This window comes from Nematolebias whitei, chromosome 13 (assembly GCF_014905685.2).
Source record: "Nematolebias whitei isolate Nwh7 chromosome 13, NemWhi1, whole genome shotgun sequence".
Taxonomy (NCBI): Eukaryota; Metazoa; Chordata; class Actinopteri; order Cyprinodontiformes; family Rivulidae; genus Nematolebias; species Nematolebias whitei.
In genome coordinates, this window is record NC_056510.1 from 9,809,695 (window position 1) to 9,826,741 (window position 17,047).

Genomic DNA, 17,047 nt, shown 5'->3' on the forward strand with positions numbered 1-17,047 from the left:
ATAGATAGATAGATAGATAGATAGATAGATAGATAGATAGATAGATACTCATCTTTGAAAGTTATTCGCTGTCTAATGAGCACCAATGTCCAAATGACGGCAATCACACTTCTTCAATTTTTTTTTTATTTTTTCGGCTGCTTCCTGCGTTAGGGGTCGAACTAAGTCGCACAAAGACTTGGCAGTTATTTTTACTCCGGATGCCCTTCCTGACGCAACCACAGACCACCGAGCTACCACAGCCCTCTGTGTGGAGTAGAGAGCTGCTATCTAGGAGACCCGGAGGAGCAGATGGTGGGGGTTAAGGGCCTTGCTCAAGGGCCCAGACTGGGACAAATGAGGGTGGGGGCAGGTGTGGGTGCTTCACCTACCCCACCCACATTTTTGATGTTGTTGGTACTGGGGCTTGAACCAGCGATCTTCCGATCGCAGGCCCACCTTCTCTAATCTCTGCACCACCACTCCCCTAATCACACTTCTTCAAATATCCATCATTAACGATGGTGAGCAGGACAGTAGTGAGATGTGCTGTAGGAATGACAGATAGCTTCAAGGTGGAGATGGGATTGCATCAAGGATCAGCTCTGAGCCCCTTCGTTTGCTCTGGTGATGGAATGACTAACAGATGAGGTCAGGCAGGAATCCCTGTGGACTATGATGTTTGCAGATGACATTGTGATCTGTGGTGAGAACAGAAAACAGGAGGAAGAGAACTTGGAGAAGTGGAGGTATGCAGTTGAAAGAAGAGGAATGAAAGTCAGCCGTAGTAAGACAAAGTACATGTGTGTGAATGAGAGGCAGGAGGTGAAACAGTGAGGCTACAAGGAGCAGAGGTCACAAAGGTGCAGGACGTCAAGTACTTGGAGTCCACTGTCCAGGAAAATGGGGAGTGTGGTAAAGAGGTGAAATAGAGGGTCCAGGCAGGATGGAATGGATGGAGAAAAGTTTTAGGAGTGATTTGTGACAAAAGGATGTCAGCAAAAGTCAAAGGAAAAGTTTACGACAGTGGTGAAACCAGTTATGTTGTCTGGTCTGGAGACAGAAACATGGACAAAAAGACAGGAGAAAGAACTCGAAGTAGCGGAAATGAAGATGTTGAGGTTCTAAGATGGTGTAGAGGTAGGGGCAGTTGACTTGGGACCAGAAAGTCGCAGTTTCAACTCCCTGCCATGCCCACATGCCGTGATGCCTCTGAGCAAGACACCTAAACTGCTCCCCGGGCGCTTACATAGCTGCCTAGTACTCCACTTGGGTGTATCTCAGGTGTGATGGGTTAAATGCACAAAACTAATTTCATCATATGGGAACATACAATGATGACAACACATAGCACTTTGCTTTAGGAGTGACAAGGATGGATAAGATTAGGAATGAGATCATCAGAGGCACAGCACAGGTTGAACAACTGGGAGATAAAGTTAGAGAGGCCAGACTGAGATGGTTTGGACATGTGGACATGTCCAGAGGAGGGACTGTGTGTACATTGGTAGAAGGATGTTAGAAATGTAGCTGACAGGAAAAAGACAAAGAGAAGATATATGGATGCAGTTAGAGAGGACATGGAGGTAGTTGGAGTGAGAACAGAGGATGCAGAGGACAGAGTGAGACAGAGGAGATGACTCACTGTGGAGACCCCTGAAGGATTCATGGATGCGAACTGTCACCTAAGTATTGCACAACCACAGTGTTCTCTTGGTGGTATGAACATAAATACATAGGTCCGTATAATAACTTCAAAGCAGGATTAACAGTCTTTTGTGTCCCTCTACATTTACATTAACTTTTGGTACAACTAGTTTGATTCTATGTTTTAATGTTGTGTAAAATTAAAATTACAAAGATATATGTCCAACTTGGAAGGTAATCCCAGAGTAACAAAGGATATTGCTGAATGAGATGCAGAACATGATGTTGAGTCAGGTTTAGGCTTTTTAAAGTGTTGTGTACTGTATAAAAGTGAAACAAATGTTTCTCAACCAGTTAGACGTGTTCAATGCTGCAAGCTTCACCTCAAGGGTTCCCAGTAATCTCAGTTGCGTTTGATCCCCCTCGATCTCTTTGATTTTACCCAAGTTCATGTGAATGCAGTACGTAAAGGAGAGAATCACTCATAAAGCAAACTATAAATATACTGTACATGTACTGTATAATTTTGCAATCAGAATGCAACTTTAGATAGTCAGTCACAATGAACCAAGACTCCAGAATCAATTTCATAAAATTCAGTGTTTTGCACCTCTGTCTTGTGGTTTAAGCTTTTTAGATGTTTTTTTCTAAGGTGTGGTGTCTCTTTGAGCAAGCTGTACATACAAAAAGCCTAATCTCAATATAGGTGTGCTACATGAGACAATGGATGACCAATCCTTTACCTCACCACAGGAATCCAATACCAATCAGGTGGGGGGGCTTGATTGCTTTCCAATGTAGTGATAAAAGAGGCTTGTCATAATTTGAATGCATTGTTTCTTTTTTTCTGTACCAAGATCAATCCTTCAGATAAACATTCACTGCTCTACCAGTACGGCAAGTGCACCGACATCCATTCAGTCTTACTGCCACACGCCCTCACATTCCACTTTTACTTGACTTTAAAACATGTGAGACTGAAAACCTGATTGTGCCGCTATGAATAAAAGATTTACAGCGACGGCAACAAAGAGGGAGATTGAGCAAAAGAAAGAGGGAAAGGCTGGGGCAGAATGCCAGAGTGCAGATGAGCTCATTGTTGAATCAGGGATTTCCACATTTCCATGTGTGTGTGCCCCCATGCCATGACACAGACCTCCAAAACACAAGCTGGGAGGAAAATAGGGGCGTTTCATACTAATATGTAGGTTCATGGCAAAAATACAGGCATGTTGCTGTTTTTAGTATTCTGTATTGCTTTACATCTGTTTTTGTTTAGGTTTGTAATACAATTTTCTTTCATTTTCTTTCTCCAATTTATATGTTTTACAATTGTCTACTGTTGTCATTGTTCTTTGTTAAAATGAGGTCTCTTGTAAATGAGTCCTAGAAGCTCAATGAGATTAACCTGTATAAATAAAGGTTGAATGAGGGAGTGAAACTAATGTATCCTGATGAAAATGTTTCTGATTTATAAATACAGTACTGTTTTAAATGTTTTTGTTTTTCTAGTTGGTACTGGATCATTACTGATGTGATGTGATCGATATTTTAGCTGGTTTCTTCACTTGATTTGAATGCAGGGTTATTCAACTAAACTGCTTAGGGGGTCACAGTTACTGAAAGCCAAGAGCTCAGGCAGATAGACAGCAGTTATTGTCATTAAGTAAGTTTGTTTTATGGTTTGAAATCCAGTTTTATTTAAAATGGTCTCAGTTCAGCCCATTGGTCTGAGAGTCAGAGATTCTTTATTGTCGTTAGCACCACACGTGGTACATGTGGTGGAGCGAAATTATGTATACAGGGTCCCAGTTACAGCCAACAATAAAATGTAAAAGAAAAACAATGATAACATCTATATGAACTAAGAAAAAACATAATCTGAAAATACACTAAGCACTAACAGCATAAAAACTTTGCATCGAACAGCAGCACGAACATGAGCATGCATGAACACATCAACATGGAACAGATCAGCAGCAACATGATGTGATTTTTTCACAGTGATTATTCTGGTTAGAGAAACATGAGTCTAACAGCCTCAGGGTAGAAGCTGTTCCTCAGTCTAGTGGTTCTACACTTAATGCTCCTCAACCTCCTTCCTGAGGGGCGCGGGGCAAAAAGTGTGTGTGCTGGGTGAGTAGGGTCCTTCATGATGCAAGTGGCCCTCTTCCTGCATCTGGAGGTGTAAACGTCTGTGATGGTGGGGATACTGACTCCAACAGTCTTCTGTGCAGCCTTCACCACTCTCTGCAAAGCTTTTTGGTGGGCTCACCTGTGGGCCTGATTTGGCCCCCGGGCCTTCAGTTGAATAGCCGTGTTTTAATGGTTTAGTTTTCCCAAGTTCACTTGGTAACAATAATTTATTTTTTATTTGAAACTTTCTACTAATAATTAGTTGCAGCAATCAGTCATATATTATTTATGAAAATACTGTCATCATCATTTACTTTATTTCAGACACAATATAAGATCCATATAGAAAACATAAAAACATAAAAAAAAAACAGAATTAAAAAGTTTTTCTATAAAGGCTCAAAAGCCAATGAGTCCATAATCTATCTATCTATCTATCTATCTATCTATCTATCTATCTATCTATCTATCTATCTATCTATCTATCTTTTGGATAGAATCGATACAAAGTTGTGCGGTATCGATCTAGTCAAGCTCACGCTACTGTCTGCCTGATCAGTTGCCATGAGAACCTGGCCCCTCCCTTTGGCTCGCAGGGGGAGGTGTTTTGAAAGTTCACAACGTGTTTCTGTGCGCGCGCGCTTGTGTGTGTGTTTGAGAGGGGCGTGGAGGCCGAAACAACTCCAAGGAGTTCCGCAGCCCGTCCTTCAGTCAGTGAGCAGCTGGAGTCGGTGACAGATCCGTCCCTCAGCTCGCGCAGGTGAAAGTTCAGGTGAGAGACGCCCCCCCCCACCCCGGGACCACCTGCGAGCCATGGAAGACGACGCGACCCACGCGGAGGCCAGCAGCAGCGGCTCGGGCAGCATGCACACCATCCCGCAGCAGCAGCCCGACAACACGGAGCTCCTCCTGCCGAGCCGCTCCTCCGCCCCCTCCTCCCCGACCGGCACCGGCACCCTGTCCCGGTTCGGCCTGAAGAGCCCCACGGCGGCGGGACCGAGCAGCCCCGGCCAGGTGAGCGCCATCACCGTGGTGGCGCTGCTGGACAAGCTGGTGAACATGATGGAGTCGGTGCAGGACAACCAGCGGCGCATGGAGACGCGCCAGGGCGACCTGGAGCAGGCCGTGCGCGTGCTGCAGGGCGACGTGACCCGGCTGACCAAGAACCACCTGGGCACCTCCGCCTGCGTCACCAAGCTGCTGGAGAGGTCCCGCAAAGTGAACGGGCACGTGAAGGAGGTGAAGGAGCGCCTGGACAGACAGGCGGTCCAGGTGAAGAAGCTGGAGGCGAACCACAACCACCTGCTGAAGAGGAACAACTTCAAGGTGCTCATCTTCCAGGTGAGCCCCTCCACAGACACAGGAGTTAGGTCGGGGCTTAACTATCACGAGCACCCTGACGTCATCACGTGTGTTTTTGTTGTGAGGTAACCGAGCTGCCGTATGATGATGCGTTCAAATGATCAGTTTTTGTTGTCAAACATGAACAAATTAAGGCCTGGGGGCAGAAGCAGCCCAGGTCTGGCCCATTAAACCACCAAACTTACCAAATTAAAGAATTCCTTAAACGACTGCACAATTTTTAATACCAAAGTTTTAAAAGTAAAATTTATTTTTTATCACGAAAACCGACATTTGTGGTTATTTTGGGCTAACCTTTAAAATAATATCTCTTGCTCACTTGGCACCACCACCCCAAACCAGCCCAGTATTTGTTTGCTAAGTTTAGTTTGCTGTGGTGGCCATCATGAATCGGGTTGAGTTCTAAAGTTTAGTTGTCGGCATACGTCAAATGTTGAATATTTGAGAGTTTTGTTAAATTCATACACCGGTTCATGAGATATTTTGCTAACAGACCAACTAATCAATAAACAGTCACACAAAAGCAAGCACATGATCGCCCACCTTTCCTGTAGGTGGGAGAAAAGTTATTAAAAGACAACTATTTATTGAAGAAACTTTAGGAAAGTTAATTTAACTTGCACTCAGGCTTTGTACTACTTCACAACAGAGTGGTGTCTATGTATTTAACTGTATTTAACAGTATTTAACTAAAACAGGTTTATTCTTTGATGTCACCGGAGTTGTAGCAGATAAAAAACAAGTTTGTAAAAAGAAGTGTAAATGGCTTTAAATGTTGCATTTTTCCAAACAAAGTTGGCACAAATAACAACTCTCCAAAGCTGTAGATTTAAAAGTTGTGTGTTTGTTCTGCTAAGGGCCTGTTGCTGTATTTCAACCAAGTGTGACAACTGTGCTACAAGCTTGTCATCGCTACAAAAAATCAAAACAAATGTGCAACAAATGTGAGTTGCGTGTTGCTATGCAAGCAAGCTTTTTGCTCCGACTGTTCATTTATGCAGACGATGTGCTGTTCTACACGTTCAGTTCAACGCTCTCTTTACCTTCGTTAAAATGTCCATCTGGATAAAACCAAGCTAAAGTAAAATCGCCACCGTTTGAGGACTCTCCTCACGCCGTGCGGTTCATATTTGCATTCGTATTTGCCTGTAATTGTAGGCGTGTTCAGGATCACGGTCGTCGTGCGCCCAGCTGGCTCTGTGAAACTGCAGCTGTAATACAAATGTGCCAAACTGGACCTCAGACAAGCGTAGTAAACAACAGGGGAACGCTGCAAAAAGTGCAGAGTGGGAGCCCGTCAGTGGTGTGTTTATGGGTCTCAGCAGGACTCGTACACAAAAGCCTCTCCTTCTGTGCTGGAGAGAAGAAGGGTGTGTCCAGGAATGGAGCTGCAGAGGATAATAGAGGAGGGCTTTAGACACTGGCTTTGACTGGATCTGTTTACGCCCTACAGTAAGAATTCAGGCAGACGCAAGAGTCCAACTCCATCTGCCAGTTTACACCTCCCGAGGTAAAACTAGCACAGAGAAAACCCAACTTTTGCAAGCTGTGAGAACTGAAGCTTGTTCTGTTTGCACAGAACTTTTGTAGGCCAAGCTGTAGTTTTATTGTGGCGGGTGTTTGTCGATGTAGCAGCTCCGTTTGACCATAAAACAAGAACCAGGAGTTTGCTCTCTTCCTGCATGCGTAAGAGCCGAGTTTCCCTCGTATGTGCTCATGCCTGGGTAAAGTATAAAAGGCGGGGAGGGGGGCATTGTTGACACAGCCTGAGCCACTGAGAGCTCTTAACCACTGTTATCAGGTTTCCCAGGTACTGAGGCTCTGTTGTTCAAATGCAACAGGTGCCAAGACTTTAACCTGTATGAGCTGGCTCTGTGTTTGCAGGCAAGGCGCCGCAGATCGATTGGCTCGAGTCGCGGCTTCGTTTAGGAGCTCTTGTTGCTTTGAGGAAAGTAGGGGTAGGCGGTTTGTTCACATCCTGAAATTCTGTTATCAAGTCACGTAGAGTAAAACAAGCCAGTCAGTCAGGCCCTGTTGGCTCTAGTTAGAAATGCATTCCTTGATGTTCCTTAAACTGATCATGGAGCGTTTGCAGATGCGTCTCGTAATGCCAGGTATGACCCTGGGGGGCCTTGTGTGCAGGATGACGTGTGCATGCATTGCCCACTGGATGGTCATGGGTATGTGGTTACAAAGGTAGTAAATGAGATGCCTCAGGGGAGGGAGTAATGACAGAGCTAAGCACTGCCTTCTTTTCTTGAGCCCCTTTTCCATTAGTTAGAAGTTAGTTAGCACTTTGGTTGGCCTTGTTGCTGTTTAAGTGCTCTAAAAATAAAATGGTATGGTAGATCCAAGCTGGGGTTTGAATAAAAGATTTAAAAAAAAAAAAGATGAAGGGAGAAGTGTGAGAAGTAAAAACAAACCAATATAAAACAAGAGATAGGTGAAGTGGGAAGTGATGGGCGCAGATAAAAGCCGACACCAGTGCCTCTTTTCCATTGGTTCCATTAGTACCGGTAAAGCACAGTTCGACTCGGCTCGGCACGGTATGATTTGTGTTTCCATTATACTTTCAGTGACGTTCTAGTGGGCAGGTTCAGATCGGAGACTGCAGGTGCGCGTGAGGCCAAAGCCCGGACCCTGGCCTCGTGTGCTCCCGTCACGTTTTAAGGCCAGTACGGTATGGTTGGAACCCCAGAGAAAAAGGGACTGAAAAAGGGGCCGGTTCCACCAATAATTACAAGTGGAAAGGTCTTGGAACGGTGCCAAGTCGAGTCAAACCGTGCTGTACCCTTACTACTTTTTTTCCATCGGTGGTCAAACCACCTGTCTCGGTTCCCTCAAAGATAGCACCCGCTGCTCTTCGATAACGCACATTTGACCGGTGGCCAAACTCAACACACCGAGTTGTTCAGCTATCAGCTGTGGGGCCCTTTCTCTCTGCTACTAAATTGATGTGAAACAGTCATCTTCCTGTGTGTGACAGCTGAGGTGGAAACACAAAGGGCCTCTGGGTAAACAGCGCCGAGCAGAGGTCCGCACCAGCTCCGGGCTTTGGCCACGGTCGGTCAGACAGGACGGTGATGTCTGCCGCTCTGCCGCTCTGCTGCGCATAACTAGGACTAATGAGGGCTTAATTATCGCAGCTTGGATCCTTGTTTGTTTGTTTTTTGTGCACCAGTGCTTTTCCTGTCTCCTCATGGTCCTACCCTATATGCACCCCCCACCCCACCCCCACCATGCACATGCATACACTGATTGAAACGCAGACAAAACATGCATAATTTGAGACCTTATTGTGCACAGCACGGAGACTCGTTTGACTCTAATGAGGACTTAAATAACTGCTTGAATCACAGATAAGTTGCATTTTGATCTGTTTTAAAGGCTCATTGCCTGAAGGTTTGAACAGCCCCAGAGATCCAACAAATAATCTGAATCTCCATGTGCAATTTAATTTCCTGCTGAAGAAGTGGTTTATTTCCGGGTGGATCACAATTTCCTTATTAGTGTTTTTTTTTTTTTTACAAAACGCAAATTCATTGGAACAACCTATTGAACCTCAAAGTCAGATTGAATGTGAGCAACGTGAGAATCTTTCAGTCACTCTGTATATGTGCATGTTGCTCTAAAATACATAAAAAAAATAAGAATAACATCATCCAACATCAGCAGCCAGTGAGAACTTGCTTTCACAACTCTGGGTGAAAAACAAACTACTCAATCAAATCAAACCCAATGTTGCTGAACACTTTGCTGCAAGAATGAGCATTAATTTACATTTATACATTTATTAATTTTTATTGGTTACATTTAAAACATCGTTCCGTTGAAAGCCACATTCTGCTCCATATTTACTGCAGATGAAGGTTTGAATTGTTTGACACAACTCCCGTTTTTCTTTTGTTTGCTTTGCTACCAATTGTCAAAGAGCTCTAGTGTCAACATTTAACAAAACGTTGGGTTTACTTAATCTCAGCTTTAAGAAGCAGGAAGTCGAGCCTGTTTTTTTTTTTGTTTGTTTAGTCTTTTCACTGTCTTCGAGGTCTAAGATGGAGATAAAAACTGGTACTCTTGTTCCCAGCCTCGCCCCGAACTTGATCTGTACTTGGTGCCTAACTGTGTTCAAAAATATAAAATATTGGTGAACAAAGCATTTTATTGTCAGCCAACTTGAAATACTTCCATATTTCGGCCCATTTTGAGTCCAACTTTTAGAAACCAGTTGGTTTTAAAATAGTTGTGATCCACTGACTGTTTTTCTCTTGTGTTGGTTTGAAACTAGCTCGGACGAAGGCAACAGGAACTTTCCAGTTTTAGCTTCTCTCCATTGGCTCCCTGTCAAATCCAGAATAGAATTCAAAATCTTACTTCTAACCTACAAAGCCCTCAACAACCTAGCTCCATCTTATCTTACAGAGCTTATCGTTACGTGTTTTTCTAACAGAGCACTTCACTCTCAAACTGCAGGCTTACTTGTGGTTCCTAGAGTTTCCAAGAGCGGAATGGGAGGAAGATCTTTCAGTCGTCAGGCTCCTCTCTTGTCGAATCAACTTCCTGTTTCTGTCCGTGAGGCTGACGCATTGTCCAGTTTTAAGACTTTCCTTTTTGATAAATCCTATAGTTAGGGTTGGATTGATATGATGCCTTAGGCTTAGACTAATGGAGGACAAATCAACCTCATTTACTTAAATTAATTGTTACAAATGAATAGTTTTCATTTGATATTGTTTCTATTTTAACATTGATTCTTGACCTGCCATTGTGTATCTGTTCCTACCAAACCCAAATGGTCGAAGCAGATGGCCGCTTGTCCTGAGCCTGGTTCTGCTAAAAGTTCTTCCTCATGAGGGAGTTTTTCCTTTCCACTGTCGCCTTCATGCTTGCTCAAGATGAGTCTACTATGAAGTTAAACTCAAAGCAGTCTGCTCCTCAGATAAATGACTTGCTCTGTTCGGTGTCCTGAGATGACTTCTGTTGTGACTTGGTGCTAAATACATAAATTGAATTGAACTCATCTGACGTGCACAGTGCAAGATGTTGTTTTTCAATTCAAATGAATAAAAAAAGTAATGTCAACTGAAGACATTTAAGCTGATAAACTATTATAATCGACGTCATCGAGTAAGCTGACTGTTCACAACAGCCTTGTTCAGTAAAATTGCTAAAACCTTGATGTTCTCCGGCCTGACAGTTGTTTTGTCCTTTACTGAGTAAAAAAAAAAAACCTGTCACTGTAACACGGTGGGTTATATAATCATAAATAAATTGCACTTTCCCCCAGAGCATCGCATAATATTCAAGTGACTGACACTTTACTGCAGCTAAAAAAACATTTCAAGTCAGCGAAAGAGAAAACGACTTTCTTCTTGCAACGTGTGTGTTCATTGGGGGTTAAATGTCGGACTGAACTAAAGCTCGTTTTGCGTGTCCTCGCTGTGGAATCAGATCCGTCCCCACAGGTTGGAGCAGGCCGCTGGCTGTAGGCTACAGCTAAGATCTGCAGTGTGTCCTCCTTCAGTGGTGATGTATAACTCCACCTGGAAGGCGTTTCTGTGTTCAGATACGCTGCAGCTAAATGTCAAAAAGCTTTACTAAAGTATTTGAACATAAAAGAAACAGTCCAGAGGACCTGACTTAACTTTTTAGATTTTTCTACCTGGATTACTGAGCATGCATCAGGATTTGTACTGAAGTATTTTAAAGAAAAGTGGTCATTAAAAGCTGTTGGTTAAACTTCTGAAGCTATTGTTAGCTGGATGAACCAGTTCTGCACAGTACAAATCGTGCTCCACTTAATGCTATTTAGGTCAGATTAAGTTTGCAGACCTTTAAAAAAATAAAGACATATGCCTAACAGTGCAAAACATTAGATTCTTCGGCTTTTTATTTTTTTTTAACTACAGTAAAGTATTTTTAGAGAAATGCTGTCGGAGGCAAGAAGAATAAATCTGCTCTCGACATTAATGCGAGCGTATTTTCTAGATAAACAAAGTTTGTTTGCAGCGTGCATTCCTGCTTTCTTATCATTCTTACTTTTCCTTTGGGGTTCATTCCTCAGATAATTCTTTGGGTTTCCAGCGGATGTGGCAGAACAATAAGCGAGAGATAAATATAGAGAAAAAGGGATGAGCGGAGGTATTAAAGTGAATGTTCTTTATGGTGTGTACTGAACTGGTGACAGGAGCACAACAGTTTGTTTCTACTGGGGATTCCAGCTGAAGTTTTGTTGTGAACTAAGCAAAGTGTGCAGATGAAGCTGCGTTACCTTTTTTTTGTGCGTCTCTGCCGGCCCACATTCCGGTTTGACAAGTCGGCTCAACTGTTTCGGTCTCCGAGGCAAAGGCAAGTTTGTAGCTGCAGATTCCTCCAGTAAAACACCAGTTCGGCTTTAATTACACAGAGCAGGGCTGATGATGTTTGAGACTCTGCATTAAAATGTATTATTCCGGATTAAACATCCTACCAAGACTAGTCGAGTTGGGTTAAACTACGCTGTTTTTATTTTTAATTAAAGTAACAAAAGTAATAGACCGAAGCTGTTGACTAGCAGCTTGTGCCACGAGGAACAGGACTTCTTTTGTTTTGAGAATGCCGAGATTTATATTTAGACTGTTTCTCATTTTCCTGTTGCTGTAAATAAATGAACAAGGCTTGATGTGTGTGCGTTATTTATTTATTTTTTAATTTCATATCTGTGAAGCGATAAAGTTACAGTAGTCCCTCATTTATTATGGGGGTTATGTTCCGGACCCCCAGTAATAAGTGAAATTCAACGAAATAGGGACGTTATATTTATTTTAGTATTTATTAGGGATGCACAATATTAGATTGCTGGCCGATATCCGATATGCCGATATGTTTAAAACTTATTTGGCCGATAACTCATGTTGTGCTGGCACTGCAGGCATCCTTGTCACTGGGTTGTCATACAAAAACATTGTCTTGTATATCGTGAGTTATTTTGATGGAATGTCCAATATTTAACTTTAACGCTAATATTGGCCGATACCATACAGATAATATCGTGCATCCCTAGTATTTACCAGTATATACATTTTAAGGCTCACCAGCTCTGCACAACAGTAGCTCGGTTCTGGTCTGACTCTGTTTCGTTTCGGCAGACCTACCCTGCCAGTTCTGGTTGGCTCCTTGGCTCAGGGTAGTCCCGGTGGGCTCCAGAAAGAACCCTGGGCAGGCCTTATGGCTTTTTGGCCTATTGAGAGAAAACTACAAAAATGTTGGTGCCTGTCTGAAGTACTTTATTTTTTTGTTATTTTGTTACTGTACAGTATACCATACTGTCCCATTCACGAGAGTAATATTAAAGTTGGCAATCACGTGTCTTGTACAATTTTTATTTTATTTTTCTCGTGTTCAGTCTCATTTTTAAAAACCGCGAAGGAGCAAGTCCGCGAAAGTTGAACCGTGAAGTGGTGACGGACTACTCTATTACAAATGAAGTGGGGTTTAAAAAAAAACAACTAAACCTCTTTGGCTCTTGTCCACATGGGAACGTTGGCTTTTCAAAGAAATTTGTTTGTACGCTTGTTTCTTAAAATATATATTCTTGTAAACATAGCATCGTTACTAGAAGTTTTTTTTTTTTTTTCTACATTGCAGTACCGAAAATGACCCAAAATGCTGCAGTGACTCTGTCGGGCCTGTATGTGGCGTTGTAATGCTGCCTCAAAAACGCATCTGATTGTAAGTTAGGTTAAAAGTGGATCCATGACATCACTGTTTTCAAAAGTTTCTGTTTAGACTGTCCACACAACATCACAAAAATGATGTTTCAAGATTTTTTTCACTCTGGAACCTGGTCTCCAAAAATACAATTTATAGACTCCAAGGTTGAAATGCAAAAAATAAATAAAATATAATAATCCTTTGTCAAATAACAAAGCATGGTCTCTGTGTTGAAGGAGCCTCAGTTAGAACTCCTTTTGCCATTTGCTCTTTCTGGATTAGTTTTTTACATTGGTATCAGGCAAAGGCAAAAAAATAATAATTTTGTCCAGTTTCTTTTTCATTTTATTGTCCTTAATCGTGAAAATACAATTTGTCTTCAAATAAAACAGCAATTTCCTGCCTTTTACTACAAATACACATGCCCTTTAACCTTTGCCGAGGATAAACAATGACCAATTGTATACAGACTTATCGAAACGCTCATGTTATCTCTGTGCTGCCCTTATCAAACAATGGTTCCAATACGACCCAAGACTGGGTTTGAGCTGCCAGATCTCTGAAGATTTGAATAAAAGCGCTGGAAAGGGGGTTTGCATTGTCCGAACGGGAGAAACTGGAGCCGTAAATGTGCTGGATGCTCGCAATGTCTCTGCAGTAGATGTGTTGCATCCTTGAGCTTCAGAACAAGACGTGAAAGTTTACTGATGCAATCTAGTTGATGTGCAGTGACTGACATACTGGAGTTCTTAGTCAGCCATGCCATTATTATGACAGAATTGGAAAGCGTATGTCTCAGAAAATACAACGCATCATAGTCCAAAGTGCATTTTAAAGAGGCGTAAATTATAAGATGTCTCAAGAAGTTTGTCCTCATGATGGTTTATGTCACCTGGAGTAATAACGGTGGCCTTTCTGGGCTTACAGCCATCTCCATTTTACCAGCGTGTCAGCATGGCTTCGTGTCTGTGACCAGGCAGGGTAAACATGCTGTGCTTTCTTTGAGTGTGACAGAAAATGGGAGTGGTGCGAAGGTAAAAGGATGCCCAAACTTGTTGTGCAAAGGTTTGCGTGTATTAAGCTAAGAGGCATGTCTCAGAATGTACATGGCATTGTTAAAGAGAGAGAGATTTATGAAGTTTGGATTCCCAGATTGGTGTTTCAGTAGCTTTAGATTTTAAGATGTGAACTTGTTTAGGTTTGTTTCCTCATTTGTAAGTGTTTGCATAAAAACACTGTGCAGAGTACATTATGGGTTTATCGTGTTTTGGTTAGCCCAAGACCTATGACAAATCACACAATTCCATTTGCTTTCCTTCCTCCCTTCCTTCCTGTATCCACAGATGGCTCTTCTTGCAGCCCGGGTGTGTACTGGTGGTGGGGGGTAAAGGGTGTGGGGTGTTACACAACAAGTTCAGCAGCTTTGCTGTTCAGCGGGAAGGATGGGCTGTAATCAAAACACATGCAGATGAAGAGAAATCTGCATGAGTTTCAGGTGGAGATGGTTGGAGGAGCCATTGTTCCCTGACTGGATGGGTCAGGGGTGGGGTGTTGGGGGGGGTTATCGATTAACATTTTAAACAAGCTGGCTCATATCCGAGTTTGGAGTGGAAAGAAGAAACACTGCCAACCTGTTCTTCCTTTTCTCTTTGTATATTATTGTAACTCAAGTTTATTTTCACTCCTGTTAAAGAAAACCCACGAGGAAACCTACCTGCACATAAAATACATTTCTGCGTGACGACGTAGCCTTTCATTTTTAAAAAAATCCTTGCTGGAGGCACTGGTTTCACTGCACCAACGCACCTGTACCAGCTGCACTGTGGGATTAAGGGAGCCTCCATTCACCGTCTGAAGGGCCAAGAACCCAAACCTGAATAACAGATTAACCCAATTAAACATAAGGGTAACTCTGAATCTGCCCGTTTGTTATTCATGTTTACAAATTAGAACAGATTAGAGATTTATACGTTATTTTTTTTAAATCTATTATTATTTGTACTTCTTGTTTGTTTAAAACAGGTCTCTCTTGTAAATGAGTCCACGTGCCTCAATGAGAGGAACCTGTGTAAATGAATGTTGAATGAATGAAGGAAAAAAAAAACATTTCAGTTTTTATAGCAAGAATCAGACAATGGACAAAGTGTAATTAAAGTTGAGATTACGAAAATAAGTTATTAACTTAAGTATGAGAGCACATGTAACAGGAGTTTTGCATTCGATACATTTCTTACTGTTACAAACCCTTCTACAAAGAAAACAACATTTTAGTTTTAAATCAGTCCACAACGTTTTTTTTATATTGTTTCAAGGAAAAGTTTGGGTATATAAGGATGTTTTCCTTTTCCTTTAAGGTTACTAACTGGCACACAACACACTCCACAGGTGAGGTTAAGGCAAAACAAACACCACTTAAACGTTAGGACACACCTACTCATTCAAAATAAATAGGTAGGTGTGCATCTAAATAAAGATGAACTAGAAAACCCGCCTAAATAAAGATCTACTGTTACAGATCTCGTCATTCAGTTGGTAACACGAGCCCGTGTTTTTTTTCCTTGACTTAGTTTCAATCCCCGTGCCCCACCCTGATGGCTGTGTTCAGGCCGGGCAACAAACCAAACCTGCCTGGCTTTTAGAAACACTTGCAATTAGATGGCTGTTCTACCATTGAACTGATAAATACCACCTTAAATGCATTATGTAACGTAGCACAAAATAGCTTTGAAGTCTGGGCCCTTTATTTCAGACTGAACTTGCTGTCGCACGAAATTATCTTTCTTGTTTTGCACTTTTGAACATTTTCTGCCCTGAAACAATAGCTCTTGTCCAACATAGCTATCCACGTATGCAAGCTGCAACACACAGAGAAAAGCACAAACCATTGCACATTCTCCAGGACTAATTATTCTTTCCTCTGAGGGGATGTTAATTAACGTTGTTCCCAGGAGAGAATGCCAGAACGCGAGGCTCCACACGCAAACAAACAGGACAGTCCTGGGTCAAACGGTACTTAGGAAAAAAAATGTTTACTGTGGCTTGGATGCAGAGGCTGTTGTGGGTTAAACTGGGGACCTGGCCGTTTTTATGCCGTTTTTACCATTTGAGCAGCCAAATACAAAGAAAACACAAACAGTAGTTCAACTCAAAATAAAGATTTAGAAAAATTTAATGTATTTGTATAAAAAAAAAAAAAATCTTGCTGTGATGAAAGATGGAAACACCCTCACCATTTTGTGTGTGTGTGTGTGTGTGTGTGTTATCAATAGAAACAGTGGCCATTTGTTAGTGACAAAGTACTGATGGCATTTATCACTGTGAATCAATCAATAAAACTGCATTAATCGAGCAGTTCTTGTACATGAAGTGAAACTGTAGGTGGGCATAGCACCAATTAGTTTAAGTTTCAGTCGCTGCCTCCCACAGACTTCACTACCTGCACAGATTACATCAAACAAGTCTGAGCCAAATCCAAAGGGCTGTGGCGTGTCCCAACTGGAACCGAAGTGAATCTTTAGAAACCTCTGCAGCAGCAAACAGAGTTGTTTTGTCCTTATTGCTAATAATACGTTGTTAGAGGTTAAACGGGCAAATTGGGTGCATTGCTTTTGAATTGTTACAGTTTATTTGAATAAAACTTCAATTTATAACACGCACTCATAGAAACATTGAAATAATGAAGTCTAATGTTGTTCCTAAAGGTGAGCTTTCTGGAGCCCAAGAGTCAGAAGCACCATTTGAGTCCTTTCAGTCTGGCTCTTGACATCCTTTTACCCAAAAAATAAATAAATAGAAATAATCATTTTTACATAAACTAATAAGATACAGGATTTAAGTAATGGCTCTTGGGGGAAGTTAAAATATGGTATTTTCTGCGTATTATCTTTTTTACTGTCATTTTTGTCTGAACCTTGCTGTCACAAGTTCACAGCCTCTATGTTTAAAATGCTAAGAGTGTGTTGTTATATCAGACAAGTCTCAACTATTACCAAACCTACTTAGGTCAATATTTGTAAACAGGATATAAAAACATTTGTTTTTGTGTTTGCTAAAGTTGTTAGATAGATAGCAAGATAGCTATCTAAGATGGATAGATATGATAGATGGGTACGATAGATAGATGGGTACGAAAGATATGATACGATAGATGGATACGATAGATCGATATGTTAGATATGATACGATAGATATGATACGAAAGATACAATATAAATGATACGAAAGATACGATATA

The 17,047-nt window shown here is 41.8% G+C and overlaps 1 protein-coding gene across 1 annotated transcript in view; it reads left to right on the forward strand.

Annotated features, from left to right (window-relative positions):
- Positions 1–4,452: 4,452 nt before the first annotated feature.
- Positions 4,453–17,047, forward strand: part of cavin2a (caveolae associated protein 2a) — an 18,136-nt gene continuing 5,541 nt past the window's right edge. The window contains exon 1 of the mRNA XM_037686848.1: positions 4,453–5,103. Coding sequence (XP_037542776.1) covers positions 4,576–5,103 — 528 coding nt within the window. The 5' untranslated portion in view covers positions 4,453–4,575. The remainder of the gene's footprint in view (positions 5,104–17,047) is intronic.